Source organism: Electrophorus electricus, chromosome 11 (genome assembly GCF_041902795.1).
Source record: "Electrophorus electricus isolate QZ-2024a chromosome 11, ASM4190279v1, whole genome shotgun sequence".
Classification (NCBI taxonomy): Eukaryota; Metazoa; Chordata; class Actinopteri; order Gymnotiformes; family Gymnotidae; genus Electrophorus; species Electrophorus electricus.
Genome location: NC_137507.1, coordinates 6,932,868 through 6,952,139, shown reverse-complemented (window position 1 = coordinate 6,952,139; position 19,272 = coordinate 6,932,868). Strand labels below are relative to the sequence as shown.

Genomic DNA, 19,272 nt, shown 5'->3' with positions numbered 1-19,272 from the left:
TTTTTTACGGCAGTCGCGCGGGCTCGAGTGCTCGAGACCGCTCATAATGTGTGCAACACTGACACCAACAGATGCGCGAGCTTTAGACACGCTGTTATATTGTTCACGAGGACAATCTTGAGCGGGAACGCTCGCTTCACTCCCGCCTTTACTGACACGGTTTACTGTCGCGAAATATAATACTGCAGCCATCTTAGTTTTCCAAATAAAAGTAATGAAATATTTGTACAGACCGGCCCACATACATAGAATATCCATTGGTGTCTTAGTCACGTTTTACCAACAAATCTGCAGTACGACCAAGCATTTTATTGTCTTCCAGTTGTGCTTAGGGTATTCCCTCTGTGTTTAAAACAGGTAGTTCTATATAGAAAAGCCAGGACATGTGAGTCCTGGTCACGTATTCATGTCTTTGGTAAAAATTCTGTCACTAAAACTCTCACAGGCGGGAGCCCCCAGTCCTCTACTGGGACAGTGCGTCTGCTGGCCTGATGAGGTCACGCCCCTGGATCACACAGCCCATCTCCCTGGCCAGACCCAATACACCCCCCACCCAGGTGCTCCTTCACCATGCAGGGCAGTGCCCACGTCTTGGGGCACAGTTTGAATAAACACATCCGTATCCCTGGCGACAGGAGCAGTGCTGGCAGAACCTGACGTACACTTGTTTTTGGCGTGCGCTGGCATCGCCCTGGTGGTCTCAGGTTTGCCCTGGCAAACTCGGGAACAGCATGGAGATGGTAGTGGAACATCTCAGCATTCCCAGTGATCCTGGTCGGAGTGTCACTCTGGCAGGACCAGGGGTGGGTGGTGGTCCCCATCACACTGGTATTTTGCAGTGACAATGATGAGTTGAGTAACAGGTGTCAGGTAAAAATGCCCCACGAGCCTGTCACTCTGGAGGAAGATGGAACAGTGTAGTCCACTGGTCGCTGCTGACTTGAAGATAACCAGGAGCTTATCTTCAAGTCAGCAGCGACCAGTGGACTACACTGTTCCAAGTGCTGAGAAATACATTTGAAAATTAGCCGCTATTAGCAGTTTAGCTCCATACATCGCCATTCATTTTGGACTCTCTCGCGGGCAACCTCTGGCGTTGTGCAGGAATAGGAACCGGCTCCGGATCAGTGTATAATGATTTGCTCCAGTCCAGCGTTTCATTACCGGTCGCTAACATTACTCAAGTATTCCACTAGATAGCACCACACGACCATTTAGAAGCACGAGGACAGAAATATGATAATTGAGCAATGTATAATACCTGCAGAAACGGTGTTTAAACAGAGTGTGTGTGAGTTAAAAAGGTTGAAGATGATTGATACGAGAGGAAAAAAGATTTCCATAGACTCTTTTGGACATGTAAATGGGTGACGTATGTCTAACTAGGTCCTCTGGCTGATACTATGTTTGTGAGGTTTTGATGATGGAGTGTTTGTATTGAATTTTTTTCTTAATAAAGTCAATTTAAAAAGGCAAAGATGTCAGCAACGATTTCTTTATTTCACTGTTACTGAAATTTAAATTTGCCTGTGTAGTAGTCACTGACAAAAGTAATATTTTTTGACAATTGACAAAATATTTATAACTTTGCAAGTATAAATAACTAAGCTTTTTTTTTTTTCAATGGGACGTTAATTTATTTTTTATTATTATTACATATTCACTAATTCATAAACTAAGCGATAAAGGGCTTATATTAAGTCTACAATAGTTTCAAGCAAACGACGTGTGTTTTAAAGTTATTTGAGTCTGATAAATCTCTGCTTTAGACTATATCCCTAAGACCTTTTGTAATACATAACACTTTATACAACTGTTCCCGCTGTTCTTTGACGAAACCCACAGCTCTTAATCAAACATTCCTTTAGAGCCGCCCCCCACCGTACCGTACCCACCCCACCGTACCTATCACACCGTACCCACCCCACCGTACCTACCACACCGTACCCACCCCACCGTACCTACCCCAACGTACCGTACCGCACCGCATCTACCCCACCGTACCCACCATCACTAATCTGCCGTTGGTCGCGGAGCAAACGGGGAGGAGATACCACGCGTCTTAGAAAGTGAGTACGCTTGTAAAGCTTTACATTTGAACTGCTCCATGGAAGAAGTTTTTATCTGAAGTAGAAAACAAGGCTAAGTTTTCTTATTTTAGTTATTTTAGTGCCACTAATGGTTTGCGACATTGCAACCGATAAATAACATGTTATATTAATATAACATTAGAACATTATATATAACATTACTGCAAAAAGCTAAAAATGGAAGCACACAGATAAAAACGTATACAGGAGGCAAAATGCGTTATCTGTTCCGTCAATACATCGCGTGACTGACGGATCTGTTTATTTCCCCTCAGTGGTATACGGGGCACCGCGTCGCGTGGACCGTGGCAGCACGCGCCTATAACAAAAGGAAGGTCACTGACCCATGCAACGAAACCGCAATTTATTCAAGAAAGCAAGCTTCACACTTTAGAGGACATGCAGAAAAGGAAAAACATGCTTTTGTATTAAAAAGTACAAAAGTTATACCGACTTACCAAATTACAACCAGAAGAAAGACACCCGCAGGAGACATCTGGGCAGTTTTGGCCCGAAACACTGAACTACAGAACACAACTACAGAAAACTCAGATGGGGCTTGACACCGCTAAAATGGACCTATGCAGAAAAGTATGGTCGGCGCGCAAACTGCTTGTGGTTGCCCTGATTCCGCTGTCGCTACTACCCCTGCCCCTCATCCACCCGAGCAGTGTGAGTATTTCATCCGGAGCTTTTTGCCCGCGCGCACAGAATGCGTTTGCGTGCGTTTTTACGCATTGGTGTTCTTTGCTAATCCCGTTTTCTTGCGCCAAGTTGTAACGTTGTAGTTGCGTTTACTAAATACAATAATGCTCCGATGATAAAGAAATGCTCTGTTTTTAAATGATTCTGGGTAATTACACGCTTTTGCTGATTAAGTAATTATTTAAATAATAATAAATAATGAGGAAGTGTTTGGGGAGGCCACGCGCATAGACAAAAGTGACACTTGAACTACCAAAACCGTATACTAGCATTCACTAATTATACTATGTAAGTCGTATGTATGGTATAGGTTCTACAACAGTACAGCGACCTCTCACCAGTTTGGAAACTTTCCAAATTTCGTGGGTTGAAGAGACAGACCACTCGCACATTATGTATCATCACTGTGCGCCCCCTGGATTCTTTTCATCGAAGGTTTCTGGGGAGAACTGTTGTCTGAAACACGAGCGGTTTGTACAGATGTTGTTTGTTTATAGAGTGTTTTGAGGATTCGATCCGAGTCCAGTACACTCAGTACCTGCGGATATATAATTGCACATCGCTCTTGAGTTTTCAAACAATCCTCAAAACACTGTGTACATATATATGTGCAATTGCTTCAATGAAATAATTAGTCTTTTGTTTTTTATAGCATGATTTAAACATGCTGTTGGAGAATTGTGCACGTTACAACAGCTACAACTACACCATTCAGCCGAACAGATGATGGTTGCAAACAGAGATCATACAGAGATCATTTTCCATATTATATGATTATAATCATTTTAATTTTATATAATCATTTTATAATCATTTTCCAGATTATATGATCGTCAGACGGACACTGATGTGTGATCATGTCTGGTGACTGTGATCAGTGCTTTACACCTGAGGTAGCTAATCATCACTGAAGAGGGTCAATGTGGTTGCAGGTTTGTGTTTCAGTCAAGCGAGAGCCACACCTGAGTTAACTAATAGCAGCAAAAAGTCTGAGAGCAGCTGACTAAACATATGGAGTGAGGTGTGATACTGCGTGCTTGGAGGAAACCCCACAGCCACTCTGGCCCTTGAAGATAAGAGCAGACACACTCAAGAAACACTACTGTCATCAAAAAACTGGTGGAGATTAGATACTGTTGGTCACTGATAATGGGATTATCACTGCCCTTAATCAAGGGAAGTCAAAGGTAAGAAATAAAGGTGTCATCCTGTAGCTAAAAGCCACATACTAATCCAGTCTCACCAGTAGTTGTGCCAGACTACAAGCTAGTGTGTACTACAGCAGAAATAAGGACTGGCACTCAACGCAGAGGGTCTCTCAAAATCTGGAGAAAGGCACCCAGGTTGACACAGCATGTAGGTTCATGTTGTCCGTGCTACGCTGAGAAGTGATCACGATACACTGAGACGAGATGAGCTGACATCCAGATCTTCTCACCTCCCTCGTGCACAATGTCTCCTCCCAGGGTCCAGTTCCCTAATGGAAATCCTTGCTCTGTGAATGCACTGACTCCTAGAGCAACAAGGAGATTAGAGCCCAGTGAAACAGCGTGTATTGGTCTTAATCTGGTAGCTATGCTCATTACTGTGGCATGCCTTCACGTTTAAGCCTGGGCACAGCTGGCAGCAGACGTGAAGCATGAGAGGGGGACTGGCATGGAACACTAGTGCATGCAGGTAGGGCAGGCAGAGAGGCCCCACGTACTTCTAGTACCATGTCCACCATATCCACTGGTAGGGAGACGTGACATAGCGAAGAGGTGGACAAGCCCGAGGTGTGAGGGACACATAGCAAATGCCTGCTGGACTCACGGCTCCCTGCATTTACTGCATCGCTGTTTAACTGGAGAATGTGTTAATGCGTATTAATGCAGCAAGGCTGCTTACATTATTATAAAACCTGTTTAATGCATTGGTTTTAATCGCCTGATTAACTTGCTTCCTGCCGTGGCCCAGTAGCTGTGTATGTGGAGGCACGCAAAGGGAAATTTGCTTCCAGAAAGTAAATATTTTACTTTATTTGCTACTCATCTTAGTGGGAACATCCTGATAAGAGTTTCATGTACGTAATTCAGCAGTTCTGAGTATACGCCTAAATGTTGCCATGCAGAACTGACAGGACCTTTCTTCTCTCAGCCTAAGGGCTGTCTTCCAGGGTTCCTTTCTGCAGAAATGTTCCCACAGATCCCACTGGGAAAGCTGGTGACCAGTTGCGTTATTTAGCCTTCAGGACAGAAGAGAGGAAGGGGTTGGCTTGGAAGTTTGTTCATGTTTTTGAAACTGTACAATAGTGTCGTGTTCAGTGACTCTCTCATCTTTGCTATCTGACCTTGCTGACCTTATAAGTCACTTGGTCCAGGTAATTATGACTAAAGAAAATCATCCAGAAATCTAAACCTTGTAAATGAAAATGCGTAATGAAAGCCAAGCACTGCGGACTATCCTGTGTTATCTCCTACGGCCTTGTAACAGCGGCGGTAAATAAGGTCTTTTGAAGTGCGACAATTAGGATGTGCTTTTATTAGAACAACTTAGCGTTCCATTTTACGTAATCCTTCCAGATCCTAAGGTGAATTAGACTACATTTATCATTTATTAAACTGGGCTGGATTAAATTGATCATTTAGTAAAATGGACTAGACTACATTTATCAGTGGAGAGTCTCCATTTTTGTGTATCTCAGGACTATAATTAATTAGTAATTAATAATAAAAAAAATAAATGCAGATATATGCGCAGATATATCCTTCTCAGTCTGGTAATGCTTTCCAAATCTTTTTGATTCAATAAATAAATTATCAAATGATAATGTCAGTGTTAATGTGAGCATGTGAATAACCATGTAACAGATGAATTATTAGGTCGTGTAAAGTCCATGAGTATTACCAGATATCACTACATAAATATGTTGAATCATGATACATCGGTATCCAGGTATATCGTCACACCCCTACATGTGGCCACTGCAGAGCATGTATAGTGCTGAGAGTTCGGTTTGTGTGTAGGAGTCTTCCTGTGCCTACGTGCTGATCGTGACAGCGGTGTACTGGGTGTCCGAGGCTGTGCCTCTGGGAGCTGCAGCGCTGGTGCCTGCATTTCTGTACCCAATGTTTGGGGTCCTCAAGTCAAGTGAGGTAAGCCATCTCTTCTTAATACACTGAACAGTGCCAAATCGCTCTCTCTCACACACACACACACACACACACACACCCACACCCACACCCACACCCACACTCCCTCTGGCAAAAACAAGAGACTACTACAAAATGATCAGTTTCTCTAGTTTTTGATAGGTATTGATGGGTATGTGTTTGACCAGGCTGAGCAGTTTTGTTTTATTCTGTAAAGTACTGACATTTCTTCCAAATTCCAGATAAAAAATATTGTATTTTAGAACATGTTTTTTTTTAATGCAAATGACTAATGGTCAAAATAACAAAATTTACAGAAATTTCTGACCACATATAATGCAAAGAAAAAAGCTCATACTCATTTATAAACAACACAGTACTAATATTTCAACTTAAGATGAGTCAAGAAATCAATATTTGGTGGAATAACCCTGATTTTTAATCACAGCTTGAATGCATCTTCACATGCTTTCCACCAGTCTTTCACATTGCTGTTGGGTAACTTTACGCCACTCCTGACACAGAAATTCCAGGAGCTTGGCTTTGTTTGATGGCTTATGACCATCCATCTTCCTCTCGATCATATTCCCGAGGTTTTCAGTGATATTCAGGTCTGGAGATTGCGCTGGCCATGATAGGGTCTTGATCTGGTGGTCCCTCATCCACACTTTTTTCCAGCTTTGCACGACTTCAGCCCTGCCTCCAGAAGCCTGTTTCTAACCGTCCTCGCTGTGCAATTCACCCCAGGTCACTTGACATCATCTTACAGTTGTTAAGTTGCATTCGAATGAGGTGGCGATCATCACAGTCGGTAGAGTCGTTTTTGACCTCTGTCAGTCTGTAGCTGTTGTTGTCCCATGCGTTTGCTGCTTGACCTTGTTCTTATGAACCGTAGTTTTTTTTATTTTCAAGATAGAAGCAACCTGATGCTCACTGTATCCTTCTGAACCTCTTTTCAACTCTTTTGGCATGGTCTGTAGCTGTATTTGAATACTTACTTTTTTGGTAGTCCTAGCACTGCTTTTCCCATCCAGCTGGTTCTATAACAAGAGAATAGTGATTACAGCATCAGTGGTTTTTATACTGTTGCTCGTTAGAACAAGATTTTGTTAAGGTGATCACCTATTCAGCATCTCATTAAGTAGAATGAGGTGTGTCTGTGAAGGAATTCAACAAACACTTGAATGGAATGGCTGCTGTACATGCAGAGATGCTGATTTAAGAAAAAAATATTAGCACTTTCAGAGAAAGAAATGGAGAGAAAGAGGTCACATATGTGTGTGTTTGTGTGTGTGCGCATGTATGTGTATGTGTGCATATGTGTGTTTGTGTATGAGAGAGAGAGAGAGAGAGAGAGAGAGAGAGAGAGAGAGAGAGAGAGAGAGAGAGAGAGAGAGAGAGAGAGAGAGAGAGAGAGAGAGAGAGAGAGAGAGAGAGAGAGAGAGAGAGAGAGAAGGTCTGATTAGCTTGCATAACTGTGGTCCTGGATCTTGTGACCTGTGAGACGCTCTCAGCAGTAGTTCTGTAACTGCTGGGGCCATCTGTGGAATTACAGGACAGGAGTGAGGAGACTCTTTATGGGTCATAGCAATGAAACTGCATTACACACATAGACTTATAGAAAGAATTCATCAAATCATATTCAGTATAATAATTAAATTAAAAATAATAAGTAGAAGCAGAATTTGACGTCTCACCCTATCGTAAAGGTAAAAAAAAAAAAAAAAGCAACAAATACTCTTTAACCAAGAGTAATGGGGAGAAATACGGTTTACTCTTGAGTTTCTGTGGAAACACCCTGCTCTGAAACACTTTTTCAGTAAGTTAAGAGATGATCATATGACAATTCTGTCCAGTCTTGGTGTTGAAATCATGTAATCATGTAAATTAAGCAACAGCTCTAAAATGTAAGGCTAATCTATGCTAGGCTAGGATAGGGTACGCTAGGCTATGCTAGGCTAGGCTATGCAAATGTATTTGTATCAAACCTTTCATACAAAATAACAATTCAAAATGCTTTACATAAAGGAAAAATAATTAAATGCTAAAATGATATAGCCTATTACATCCTGGAATCTATCACCTCAGACAGGCCTTAGCGGAAGACTTTTTTTGCAAATAAAAAGTTAAAAATAAAATAGGTTTGTACAAGTGAAGCGTCCAGATAAGAAATAAAAGACATAAAATTAAGAATAAAGAAAAACACTAAAAATTCTACAGTGCTACAAGAGTTACAACAGAACATTACGACGAGAAGGCTACGGTAGTCAGACTGCTCAGTGCTGTATCAAACAATAGATCGACAAAATAGACCAGACGGCTGGAGGGATAAAGCTGGACACGCATAAAAGAGAAGCAGTTATACTTCAGTTTGTTTAAAGCGTCCAGGACAGTTTCTGAGAACACTGAGGTAAAAGTTGAAATATAATTACAAACCCTTAGAAACACCAAATACAATTTGATTTGGTAGGTTAATTTTCATCAGTTTTAAATGAATAATTTAATTTGAACTCTTTAATTTCTTTCAAATTAGTTTTAGTCATATTTAACAATCTATCTTGTCCGGTTGAGTTTTCCCTCAACTTTAGGGAAAGCCCCTGTGAGAGTCAGGTGGTTGCATATGTGTGTGCTGTAGTAGAATTAACACACACTAACTGTCCAAATTATGCAGTTTGCATGAATATAGAAGGAAATATAGTGTTTTCAGACTGGCTTTAATATTCTGTGGTGGTCATGACTGGCCAAGAGCTCTGAACCAAAGGGCTCTGAACCAAAGAACCTCCTCATGTGACTAAATCCTTTTTGACAGACTTGACAAAGCAGATGTGGTATCTTAAACCTGTGTAATCATGCTTTGTAAATATGACCTTTTCTCTAGTCTTTATTCTCTAGTCTTCTGAACAGTGCATTAAAAATGCAGTGCCTGTCTTCTGGTCATTTTTCTTTTCCTTCATTGTGACTTGTTTAAATAATTCTGAATCACTCATTACTTGTCACACATGTAGATGGTACCTCACTCATCACTGATCACTCATCACTTCACTCTTTACTCATCAGTTCATAGCTGCTGCCTGCTGTGGCATTTGTTTTTCTTTAGATTAGATTTGGGTCTAGAGGTCATATAAGGTCAGAGTTCAAACGCTCACTCAATCTTGCTTTGAACTACAGTGTCTAATTTAACGAGGCAGGTGTGTGACAAATCCACAGACGTTCTAACAGAGTAATGCGCCTATCTTTGGTGGATTAGAAACCAGACGTTTGTGATATGGCTGCACGTCCCTGATTAAAGCAGTTTTGGTGTGTGTGTGTGTGTGTGTGTGTGTGTGTTCAGGTGGCTGCGGAGTACTTTAAGGACACCACTCTGCTGCTGATGGGGGTGATCTGTCTGGCTGCCTCTATAGAGAAATGGAACCTGCACAAACGCATCGCACTCCGCATGGTCATGGTGGCAGGGGCCAAGCCGGGCATGTACGCCAGTACCATCTCACACACACACGCACACATGCACAGGCACAGACACACACACACACACACACACACACACACACACACACACACGCACCCGCACAGATACACACGCACACACACGCACACACAGACACACACACACACACACGCACACACACGCACCCGCACAGACACACACGCACACAGAGAGGTGAAATAAGGTAAGGGTCATGTGCTACATCACATCCCCAAGGTTTCTGGCTAGATTCTGTTTCTATCAGTGATCAAGTGAGTTATTTCCTGTCTGGGCTGAAGTCAACTTCATGCTGCACCAGTGTAAGAAACGATTGATTTAATCACATAATTAAGGTGTTTTAGGTGGATGCCTTGGAATGCTCCTACACAGAATACACGCACACACACGATGGTTCTGGGTGGATGTGCCCTAGGTTGGTGCTGGGCTTCATGAGCTGTACGGTGTTCTTGTCCATGTGGCTGAGTAACACCTCCACCACTGCTATGGTAATGCCCATCGCCGAGGCCGTGCTTCAGCAACTCATCTACACGGGCATCGCAGACTCCCATGATGACTCCGACACCATGGACACGCAAGAGGATGAAAGCGGTACCATGACACGCCTCCACCCCATACCAGTGTCAGTGTAGAGTCACGCCTCCACCCCATACCAGTGTCAGTGTAGAGTCACGCCTCCACCGCACACCAGTGTTAGTGCAGTCACGCTTCCACCGCACACCAGTGTCAGTGTAGAGTCACGCCTCCACCGCACACCAAGTGTCAGTTAGTCACGCCTCCACCGCTCACCAAGTGTCAGTGTAAAGTCACCACTCCACCGCACACCAGTGTTAGTGTAGTCACGCCTCCACCGCACACCAGTGTCAGTGTAGAGTCACCCCTCTACCACATGCCAGTGTCAGTGTAGAGTCACACCGCCACCGTACACCAGTGTCTGTGTAGAGTCACTCTGCAGGCAGAACTCTAACAAAGCCTGGCATACATCACAGTGGTTCTTCACAAATCCAGAGATCATGTTCATTTGTGCAGTGTTGTAAACATGCTGTCAATACTCTGATCTACATCACATCTTTACAGGTGAAGAGACTGTGAGCAAGAATCAGTTTGAATTAAACCGTAAAAACAGGTATGAGCTCAACCAAAACAGAACTCATTCAGTACAGCTCCTGGAATAAACTCATTTGCCTTCATTTATGATCGATCTTCATTTCTGTCTGCAGTTGTGAGAAACGTGATCTTTGCACGGTGGCAGAGGTAAGACCTGACATCATCAGAACTGTGACGTTACGTCATCAGAGCCGTGACAGTCCTTTCTCTGTTTTCCTTTTGTCTATTCCACAGAAAGCCAGTGGATTTGGAGTGAAACCGGGACAGGGTCCAGATGTCCCAAAGGAGACTAACGGGTATTTAACTGAGGTGAGAAGTTCGGCCAAGCAGAGCGAAAGCCCTGCAGCAGTAAAACTAACTTTGGGTTTTTGACCTCCCTGTCTGATCCTTTACACTCTGCAGACTGCAGTTGACATTCCCATGCCAAAGAAACCCAAGATTCAGAGGAACTCGCTATATCCCACCAAAAGAGATCACATGATCTGCAAGTGTCTGTCTCTCAGCATCACCTACGCAGCCACCATTGGGGGCCTTATTACCATTACAGGCACCTCCACCAACATGATCTTTGCAGAGCAGTTTAACAAGTAAGCATCTCTGCTCAGTGACATATGACATCAGAACATGTTTGCTGGTTCTTGCTGGGCTATTGAGGATTTGTTTAGGTTGGTGAAAACAACTATCCTTTTTCCATTTTTAAGGAACTGGGGTGAAGGTCTATCTTATTGTGAGGTCTATATTATGTGATATGATTATTAGGTCTATATTTTGTGATGTGATTGTTAGGTCTATATTATGTGATAGTATTGTTTGGTTAATTGTTTTATAGTCAGGAAGCAACATGCATGTTCTGCAGAACTACAGCACATCAAAAGTCAGTCTCAGCTTTTTTAATGCAGTTCACTTACAAATGAGTTAGACCATAGCAAACTCTTATTTACTCAACAAATTAAATGTTTCAATACACACAATATTCATGAAAAGCATTGTCAGGTGCTATATCATAAAATGAAGGTTTGTATCTTGCACCTCACTGAAGGAGCCACTTGAACATGTGTGTTGAGGTTTTGATGCTGTAAGCAGGACCTTGTACTTCCCTTCAAGACCATAATGCAAAGCTGCCTTTACAGCTGTGTTTGGTCATTCTGAGAATAAAACTAGATCAGGTTTGTTTTATAGGTGATAGTGAAAAACATATTAAAACTAGATCAGGTTTGTTTTAAATAGTTATTAAATAGTTACTTCTAAAACATACTGCCAGATTATCATCATTTCTGACCTGTTTGCAACAGAGTGTAATCAGCACATGAGGCAAATATCTCAAAGATCTGCTCCACCTCTCTTCTAGCCGATACCCAGAGGCTAAGTTCATCAACTTTGGTACCTGGTTCATCTTCAGTCTGCCTATTGCCCTGGTGATGCTGGTGTTGACCTGGATGTGGCTACACTTCTTGTTTCTTGGATGCAAGTAAGAGAAATCTTACTTAAAAATGTTTTACCTCTTTTTGTTTTTAACCGTGCATTTCTGTTCACTCACCAAAACAAAATCCCTAGGCACAGATTACTAGATTAAAACTGCATGCTTGAGAGATTATGATTAATTAATATTTGAGAGATTAAAATTTACTATCTTAAAACTGCTTGCTTGTTTGGAGATATTTTTGTCTTTGGGAGGTGAAGAAATGATTCCTGTATTTACCTGATGTTAAGTCAGCAAACAGGCACAGATGTAACTGTCTCTCGGGTCACCACAGTGGTTGTCTCACTGCAGAATGCACTTAGTTTCAGAGAGACTTGTTCTTGGAGTAAGAAACGCAAAACCAAGCGGGAGGTTCTCTCGGAGAAACGCATCCATGAGGAGTACCAGAAGCTCGGTCCCATCAGGTGAAATCTCGCCATCTATGCAAAAGCCCCAGCTGCCAATCTTTAAAACCACTTTTACAGTTTTGCAGCTGAACCACTTCTTATCCTACTTGTCCAAACAGCTATCCTGAGGTCCTGACGGGCCTCTTCTTCGTTCTGATGACCTTACTGTGGTTCACAAGGGAACCTGGATTCGTCCCTGGCTGGACATGCTTGTTTGAGAAGTGTGTGAAGACTCTGCTCGCCTATTTCTCTTGGATATCATGATTTCTGTCCAGATCCTTGAGTGTAACTGTTAGCGCCACACCATGACAGCCTCACATGACCAACACGAACCCCCAGTTCCAGCCCGGAGATGGTGGAACTGGAGACTTCACACTGACACTGGTGGTGTACTGACGTTGTTCGTGTGCTGATGTTGGTCGTGTGATGATGTTGGTTGTGCATCACCGTCAGTTGTGTGCTGTCCTGCAGGAAGGGTTACAGGACGGACGCGACGGTCTCAGTGCTGCTCGGCTTCCTCCTCTTCCTCATCCCTGCACGCAAGCCCTGGCCATCAGGAGGCTCCAGTCATGGAAAAGGTCAGCACCCGTGCCCTTTCACCCTGTACCCTCCTCATCATCCGCAGGCTCCTTTAGGCTTGGTCAGAAGCCTCTGGGGAATACACGGACTCAGTGGCACCTCTTACTGGCAGGACTTGATAAGACACCTCTCTCTCTTTAGACTCGGGGGACAGTGCCGATGAGGACGAAGGAGACCCCTTGGCACCCATGATCACATGGAAAGACTTTCTGCGACTAATGCCCTGGGAGATTGTTATCCTGGTCGGTGGGGGGTACGCGCTGGCCGCAGGATGTAAGGTACATAAGCCACCCCTCACCAACACTCCTGGAATGGGTCATAAACACTGATCCAGGTTCAGTTGGTGTCCCTTATGGCTGTTCTGTGGCTCACGCGTGCAGGTATCAGGGCTCTCCGTGTGGATTGGCCGGCAGCTGGAGCCAATGAGCGGCCTGCCGCCGTGGGCCGTCACGCTGCTCGCCTGCCTGCTGGTGTCTGCCGTGACCGAGTTCGCCAGCAACCCCGCAACCCTCACTGTCTTCCTGCCCATCCTCTCGGCTCTGGTAAGAACACGCACATGACGCCATGTCAAAGCAGAAACACCATCGCCGTGCCTTACTAGTAGAAACCTACAAGATCGAAAGCATTACTGTAACTCGTACCAATAAATCTCTACTTTCACACCAAAACATTCCAACATTATCTGACATGACACACTATATTGACAAAGGCCACCTTGTACGTAAAAGCTACAGCCACACAGATATCTAGATTTCATACACAATCAGTGAGTAACCCAGGAAGTGAAAGCAACATTGTTAGGTGGTGATCTGTCCTGAACAGCCTGTGACCTGACCCCTGATCTCTGTTGCTGTGGCAGTCGGAGACTCTGCAGATAAACCCCCTGTACACACTCATCCCTGCCACCATGTGCGTGTCCTTTGGAGTCATGTTGCCTGTGGGAAACCCACCCAACGCCATCGTGTTCAGCTACGGCCACCTGCAGATCAGTGACATGGTAAGAGGCCCAACTGTGCTGATATATACTGAGGTGCCAAAAGTTATAATAATGCCTACTAAAACTTGCTGGAACATACAAATCAAAACCAACATGTTCATATGTTTTGACAACAGCTGCATGTTCTGCAAAACCCCGACTTCAGCTGCATCTCTGTCACTTTGCAGGTTAAGGCTGGTTTTGGTGTGAACCTGATCGGAGTTTTGGTGGTCATGCTGGCCATAACCACATGGGGTGTACCGCTTTTCCAACTGACCGAGTTCCCTGCCTGGGCTATAGCGAGAAATGCTACTGGCAGCTTGTAGCCACCGGAGGGCGACAAAGCGTTTGCCAAAGCGTGCGGGCATTTAGTTTTTCTACCCGACATAAAGAAATAGACGCTTATACAGGGCGTTTTAAATGGTCACTGAAAGAGGTACCGAGGGAACCCCGCCCCCACCCCCACCCCCAAAGAGGGCATGTTGCATCACCGTTTACATTATGGCGAGTGTAGAATGATCCGAGTTATCTTGCAGACCCATATACCATTTACAATAAAAATAAAAACACAAAGGAATAAGAAAATAGTAAACTGATGTTTGCTTTTGCACCAAGTTCATTTAAAATATATGCACATCAACTCCGTTACGTTCCAGTGTTGTCCAGACTCGTGTCGAGTGTGTTTATGAGCGTTTTGAGGGAAATGACTGTAGATTATCAGTTTGCTTTTACAAGGTGAAGTTGGGAATGCCGTATGTTACGCTGTATGCCTTACCGTGTTCTGTCTATAATTCATTTAGACAGCAGTCATAATACTGCAAACATTTATAAAAAGGTCACAAACTGCTGTAAATACAACAAACTCACTATCATGCAATGTCCGTGAAATTACTTCCAAATCATTGTAAACATTTTTTTTATTTGTTTGCAATGAACCTGTTCCACTGAACTTCATATTACAAAACAACAAATTTTGTGTTGCACATTAAAAAAAAAAATCACACTTTACACAAACGATAACTGTGTTCATTATGTTAATTGCTAACGCTTTTGCGCACACACCCACATATGTTAAGGTTTAATCTTTAAATAATGTCTTAATCTGTGAAGACATCATACCGCTTCCGAGACACGTGCCACTAGCAGCAGCGTTACGGTGCAGGTCCGGTTCACCGCGCACGGGCTCTCGAACTACACTTTAGCCGCTCGCGCTGCAGGCTCGGCTCCTCCACCCTCCACCTTCTCTTTGTACTTCAGGAAGTCTCGTCTCTTGTCGAAGTATTTCACCTGTTGTGCAGGGCGATGACGTCAGCACCCTGCGCAGCATTAGTCAGAAAAGCCAGCGAGCGTGCTGCACAAAGCACCGCGCCCGCTCGGGTGTCACGATACTCACCCACTGCGCGGGGCAGAGCGCTTCGAACTGGCTCCTGTATTTCTCGCACGCAGTTCCGTCGTCCTCGTGCGAGTCCAGACACTTCCAGAGCTCGTCCTTGGCGCCCCAACACGCGCGCCTCTGCTGGGAGCTCGGGGCGCTCATGGTTGGCTCAGTGCGACCTCAGCTCAGGCGCGTGAGGACCCGGCAAAGCGAGGCGCGCGCTTATTAAGGTTAACGGAGAGAGACGCAAATGTCGCAGGTAAACAGTGGCTACGGGATCGCGCGCTTACCCGTAAGACTTACATAACGGGACGGAATGATGCGATGTCTGCGGCTGTAAGCGAACTGCCTCCGAGCGCCGACACAGTTTGACAACCTCCCTATACAAAACCCTCCCGTCCTCAGCCGCCAAGGGCGCGCACTAGCCACCTTTCCCCATGCGTCGCAACATTATGACGCGTAACCCCGCGAGTCTGCGGACGGCCACCAGGTGGCGCGCGCGTTCGTTTCACAGGCGCGAACTTTTGAGGAGTCCTTCAAATGAGAATTTGTGTGAAAAGACGGTGAAAAGACGTTTTATGTTTTCTAGCTCTTAAATGTAAAAGCCTATAATGTTAAATCAGTACGGCTGTTTAGGTTACTGGGGTTGCAGTAAATAAAAAAACAGACATCTGTGTTTGATTTTACAGAAATCTTTTCCGCTCTGTTACTATTAACACGTCCAGCGTCACTGTTCTCACCCCAAATGTCACAGGACGAGCACGAACTAGGTTTGCTTTCAGTCAGACGTTTATTCCCTGTTAAATTCACCCACTCAGACTTTTAAGCCAGTTTTGCGTCTACGGGGCCTCCAAAGACCTTGGCACGTGAGGGGGCCATTTGGGGAATCCAGTCTTGACGCGCGCTGAGCTTCGATCAGTGGAACGCCAGGCGTGTGCGTGCGAGATTATGCGCTCTGTTTTTATAGACGAGAACTCTACTAGAGGCATAACAGGTCACCATTATTCCAAAGTAATTCGCATTAAATGTCATTTCATTGTTCCGGTCTGTAATCGACAGGGTTTGTTTTGTTAATTATGCAAACTTGTTAAGGTTTAGTATTTATTATTCTTCCAAAATAATCAATGATATCCAGACCCACCTAAGGTCTTGAGGATCATGGACAATTCCGCTTATGATGGATGTTTTCCAAATGTCTTATTTAAAGTCTTTCGTGACTGGCTGAGAAGGGTAACCAGCTACATATGAATCTGTACATACTAAAGAAACTCCTACTCTATAGCATGTCCATTTAATGTCGAGAGCGTTCTTGTTTTGGTAAGAGAATATTTCAGAATTAAATATAAATCATTACATAACACTGACAGAAACAGTCAAAGAACATTTCTACGCACCTGTGGAACAAACTATGGGCACAGACCCATTTGTATGCTTGCTGAGGGGTGTCCTGTTGTTACAGCGTAGAGGCCTCTGTCACGGTCGGTGTTTTGTTATACAAGATATTAATTAACCTCTCACCATGATCCACATGTTGCTATGGAAACAAGACTTAATACTCATTATGTTACCTTTGGTTAATATGTGTAAACCTTGCTTACTTCTTTTCTGTGTTTGTCATCTGTTTGTCTAAGGAATATAAAATATGCTTACAGCATAGTGAAAATTCTGATGAACTAGAACCAAGTAACCACTGTCAGATTGTTTTGGTGTAGATTTGTTTTCTAACACCAGTAAGATTGAGAACATATCACAGTCTGCTTCTCTGCTGGATTTGTGCACATGTATCAGACTTCTTCTGATCTCTCTGTGTATCTGTCGGTCTATCACTTTCTCTCAGATAAGTCAAATGAGTAGCATGTTCTTGTTCTTAAACGTCCCCCAACCGCCGTGACCCAGTGCGAAAGGCATTGATTTGGATCACAGTGCATCTGCTTGCCAATTCTGTTGAAAATAATCTGTCTTTGAATGTCACTGAAACCTGACACAAACATTTAAAGAGCTCCACCAGCACTGTGTGGGTTAGAGGGGGATCAGACTCCATCAACAAGCAATGTTTGGACTCTTTTACTTGCAAAAATGAAACACAAAACCCTGAGACAGACAGACACACACACACACACACACACACACACACACTCTCTCTCTCTCTCTCTCTCTCTCTCTCTCTCTCTCTCTCTCACACCCACACACTCAGATTCTTATCTTAAGAAATCCAATCCACAGGTGTGGTGGGTATGTCTTTATTCACTGAAATGCTTCTATCATTCTCGCTGTATTTGCAGCGCCTTTGGTTTAGATGCTATCCAGTGTAAGAGGAGAACATGACTAGGTGACCAGCGTTCAGCTTCCCTTCTCTGTCTCTTCTTCCCTCTGTGATGGAGGCCCATGTGTCACTCTTTATTGTGTCTCTAAGAGCTCCTGTTAACACCAGTGGCGTTTAGCATACTGACTGACCCCTGGGAGTGACTTCTCCAAACATTATCATAAAAATGCACTCCCTGCTCTTAACAAGGGTGCCTCTTTCCCACTAGGCCTGGCCTACATGTCAATTTGGGAATTTCCTCAATGGGTTATTCTTGTTTTTTTGTTTTTTTTCCGTTCTTTCCAGCCAGCAATGTATCCACTTGACGGTATAAGACCTCCTGGGAACTGATGGTAAGGAGATTTTGGTCCACTTCTGAATCAGAACTGGCTCCTTTTCTGAGTTCAGTTCTGGACCGAGAGCACAAGTCCACTCATCCTCTGAAGTGGAACTTTGTCACCAGAGTGATGGTTAGAGTAGCATTTAGACTTTAGAGTGATGATGTTTATCGTAAAACGCAGTGTCCGGAGCGCACGTGTACAATGGCCTTTCTATGGACGCCCCATCGAACTTCGTTTAGAATGCTCCCCAGTGAAGTAGACATCCTGCATAAATTAGAGATAATCTCCGTTAAATTATGTAAATTTATGCGAAAGCATAGCAACAAGGAGCGCCAGAACAGCATGTTTGTAGTGCCGCACAGCAAACTTCGCAACTTTTACACGATGTCAGATGGAATGTAATAAACAGTTAAATCGGACAGTAAATAGATTTGTATTTGCCCCCAATTTATTGTTCTAGGCTATATTTGTGTAGATTAAAAACTCCTGGGACAAACTGTGAGTGTTAAGCAATCAGCCTCGGAGCGTTTATTGTTATATTTATGACATGTAGTGTCGGCCTGTAGATCGGACATACAGCGATGGCATCTTTGTGCCTGATATAAGCAGCACATGCCAAGAGCCACATCTGGAGTCATTCTCCTGGAGCCGCGGGCGTCTGATACCGTAAATCTGTTGATCCCCCGCGGAGGAATGAGCCGTGGGCGGCGCGCACTCACGGTCCACCCCCGCCTCTACACGGTAATGACCGAGCGCGTTACAGCGCTGCCGTGGCATACTGAGACGGATACGGTCACCATGGACCGAGCGTAGCATCCATGTACCAAACGGCGAGTACACTTAAGGAATCGTCATTTGCTCGACACTTGACCTACGCGCTTGTTATTACAGCTAGGATGTCTGTGACCAAATCCTGCCTGTTCATCGCTGAGCTGTGGATCTTCTGTTCAGTCGGTAAGAACGTGTGCGCCTGAAAAACAGAGGACTGGAGACGGTTTAGTGTCTTGCTTTGCTGTTTGCATGTCGTGGGCTTGACGGCAGAATGAGATATCGCCGTTTTTCAGTCGGTTGAGTTTCTTCTTGCAGTATTGAAGATTGCGTGCATTTGCAGCTAAAATATTTTATAGTAATGACATACATGTAACTTTTTAAAGAAACAGCGTGGGGCATTTTTTCTAATATATCTTTTTCCTCATAAATATTTCTCCCGATTAAACGCACTTCTTGCTGTCCGCAAGTGACCGCGCAGTGACACACATCTGTTGGTTTTCTTCTGTGGAGTATTCCACCACATCAGAAATAAATCCATGAATTTGAAA

General features: G+C 44.0%; 3 protein-coding genes across 7 annotated transcripts in view; 2 read left to right on the top strand and 1 right to left on the bottom strand.

Moving 5' to 3' along the window:
* The first annotated feature begins 2,637 nt into the window (after positions 1 to 2,637).
* On the top strand, positions 2,638 to 14,955 carry slc13a4 (solute carrier family 13 member 4). 2 transcript variants are annotated; one of them, XM_027007551.3, is made up of 16 exons: positions 2,638 to 2,762; positions 5,801 to 5,929; positions 9,258 to 9,394; positions 9,823 to 9,998; positions 10,485 to 10,533; positions 10,628 to 10,661; positions 10,749 to 10,823; positions 10,917 to 11,101; positions 11,863 to 11,982; positions 12,297 to 12,398; positions 12,500 to 12,601; positions 12,852 to 12,958; positions 13,101 to 13,237; positions 13,340 to 13,501; positions 13,819 to 13,956; positions 14,124 to 14,955. In XM_027007551.3, exons 1-16 carry the CDS (start codon positions 2,643 to 2,645, stop codon positions 14,259 to 14,261), a joined length of 1,911 nt encoding a protein of 636 aa, XP_026863352.1. In that variant the 5' UTR covers positions 2,638 to 2,642; the 3' UTR covers positions 14,262 to 14,955. The 2 variants fall into 2 exon arrangements, with proteins under 2 accessions (XP_026863352.1, XP_026863351.1); XM_027007550.3 differs by having other exon boundaries at positions 10,628 to 10,823.
* coa6 (cytochrome c oxidase assembly factor 6) lies at positions 7,305 to 15,751 on the bottom strand. Of its 4 annotated transcripts, none has more exons than XR_014126063.1 (5): positions 15,329 to 15,751; positions 15,055 to 15,222; positions 12,214 to 13,567; positions 11,899 to 11,971; positions 7,305 to 7,467 (listed from the first exon to the last, which is right to left on the bottom strand). XR_014126063.1 is itself a non-coding variant. In XM_027007549.3 (2 exons), the coding sequence occupies exons 1-2, from the start codon at positions 15,470 to 15,472 to the stop codon at positions 15,127 to 15,129; spliced, it is 240 nt and encodes a 79-aa protein (XP_026863350.1). In that variant the 5' UTR covers positions 15,473 to 15,750; the 3' UTR covers positions 14,835 to 15,126. The 4 variants fall into 4 exon arrangements, 1 of the variants encoding a protein (XP_026863350.1); XR_014126062.1 differs by having other exon boundaries at positions 12,214 to 13,498; XR_014126064.1 differs by lacking the exons at positions 11,899 to 11,971; positions 12,214 to 13,567.
* Positions 15,752 to 18,701: 2,950 nt separating this feature from the next.
* ptprz1b (protein tyrosine phosphatase receptor type Z1b) overlaps positions 18,702 to 19,272 on the top strand; it is a 35,848-nt gene continuing 35,277 nt past the window's right edge. The window contains exon 1 of the mRNA XM_081723772.1: positions 18,702 to 18,907. Within this exon, the coding sequence (XP_081579898.1) occupies positions 18,772 to 18,907 (136 nt within the window). The 5' untranslated portion in view covers positions 18,702 to 18,771. The remainder of the gene's footprint in view (positions 18,908 to 19,272) is intronic.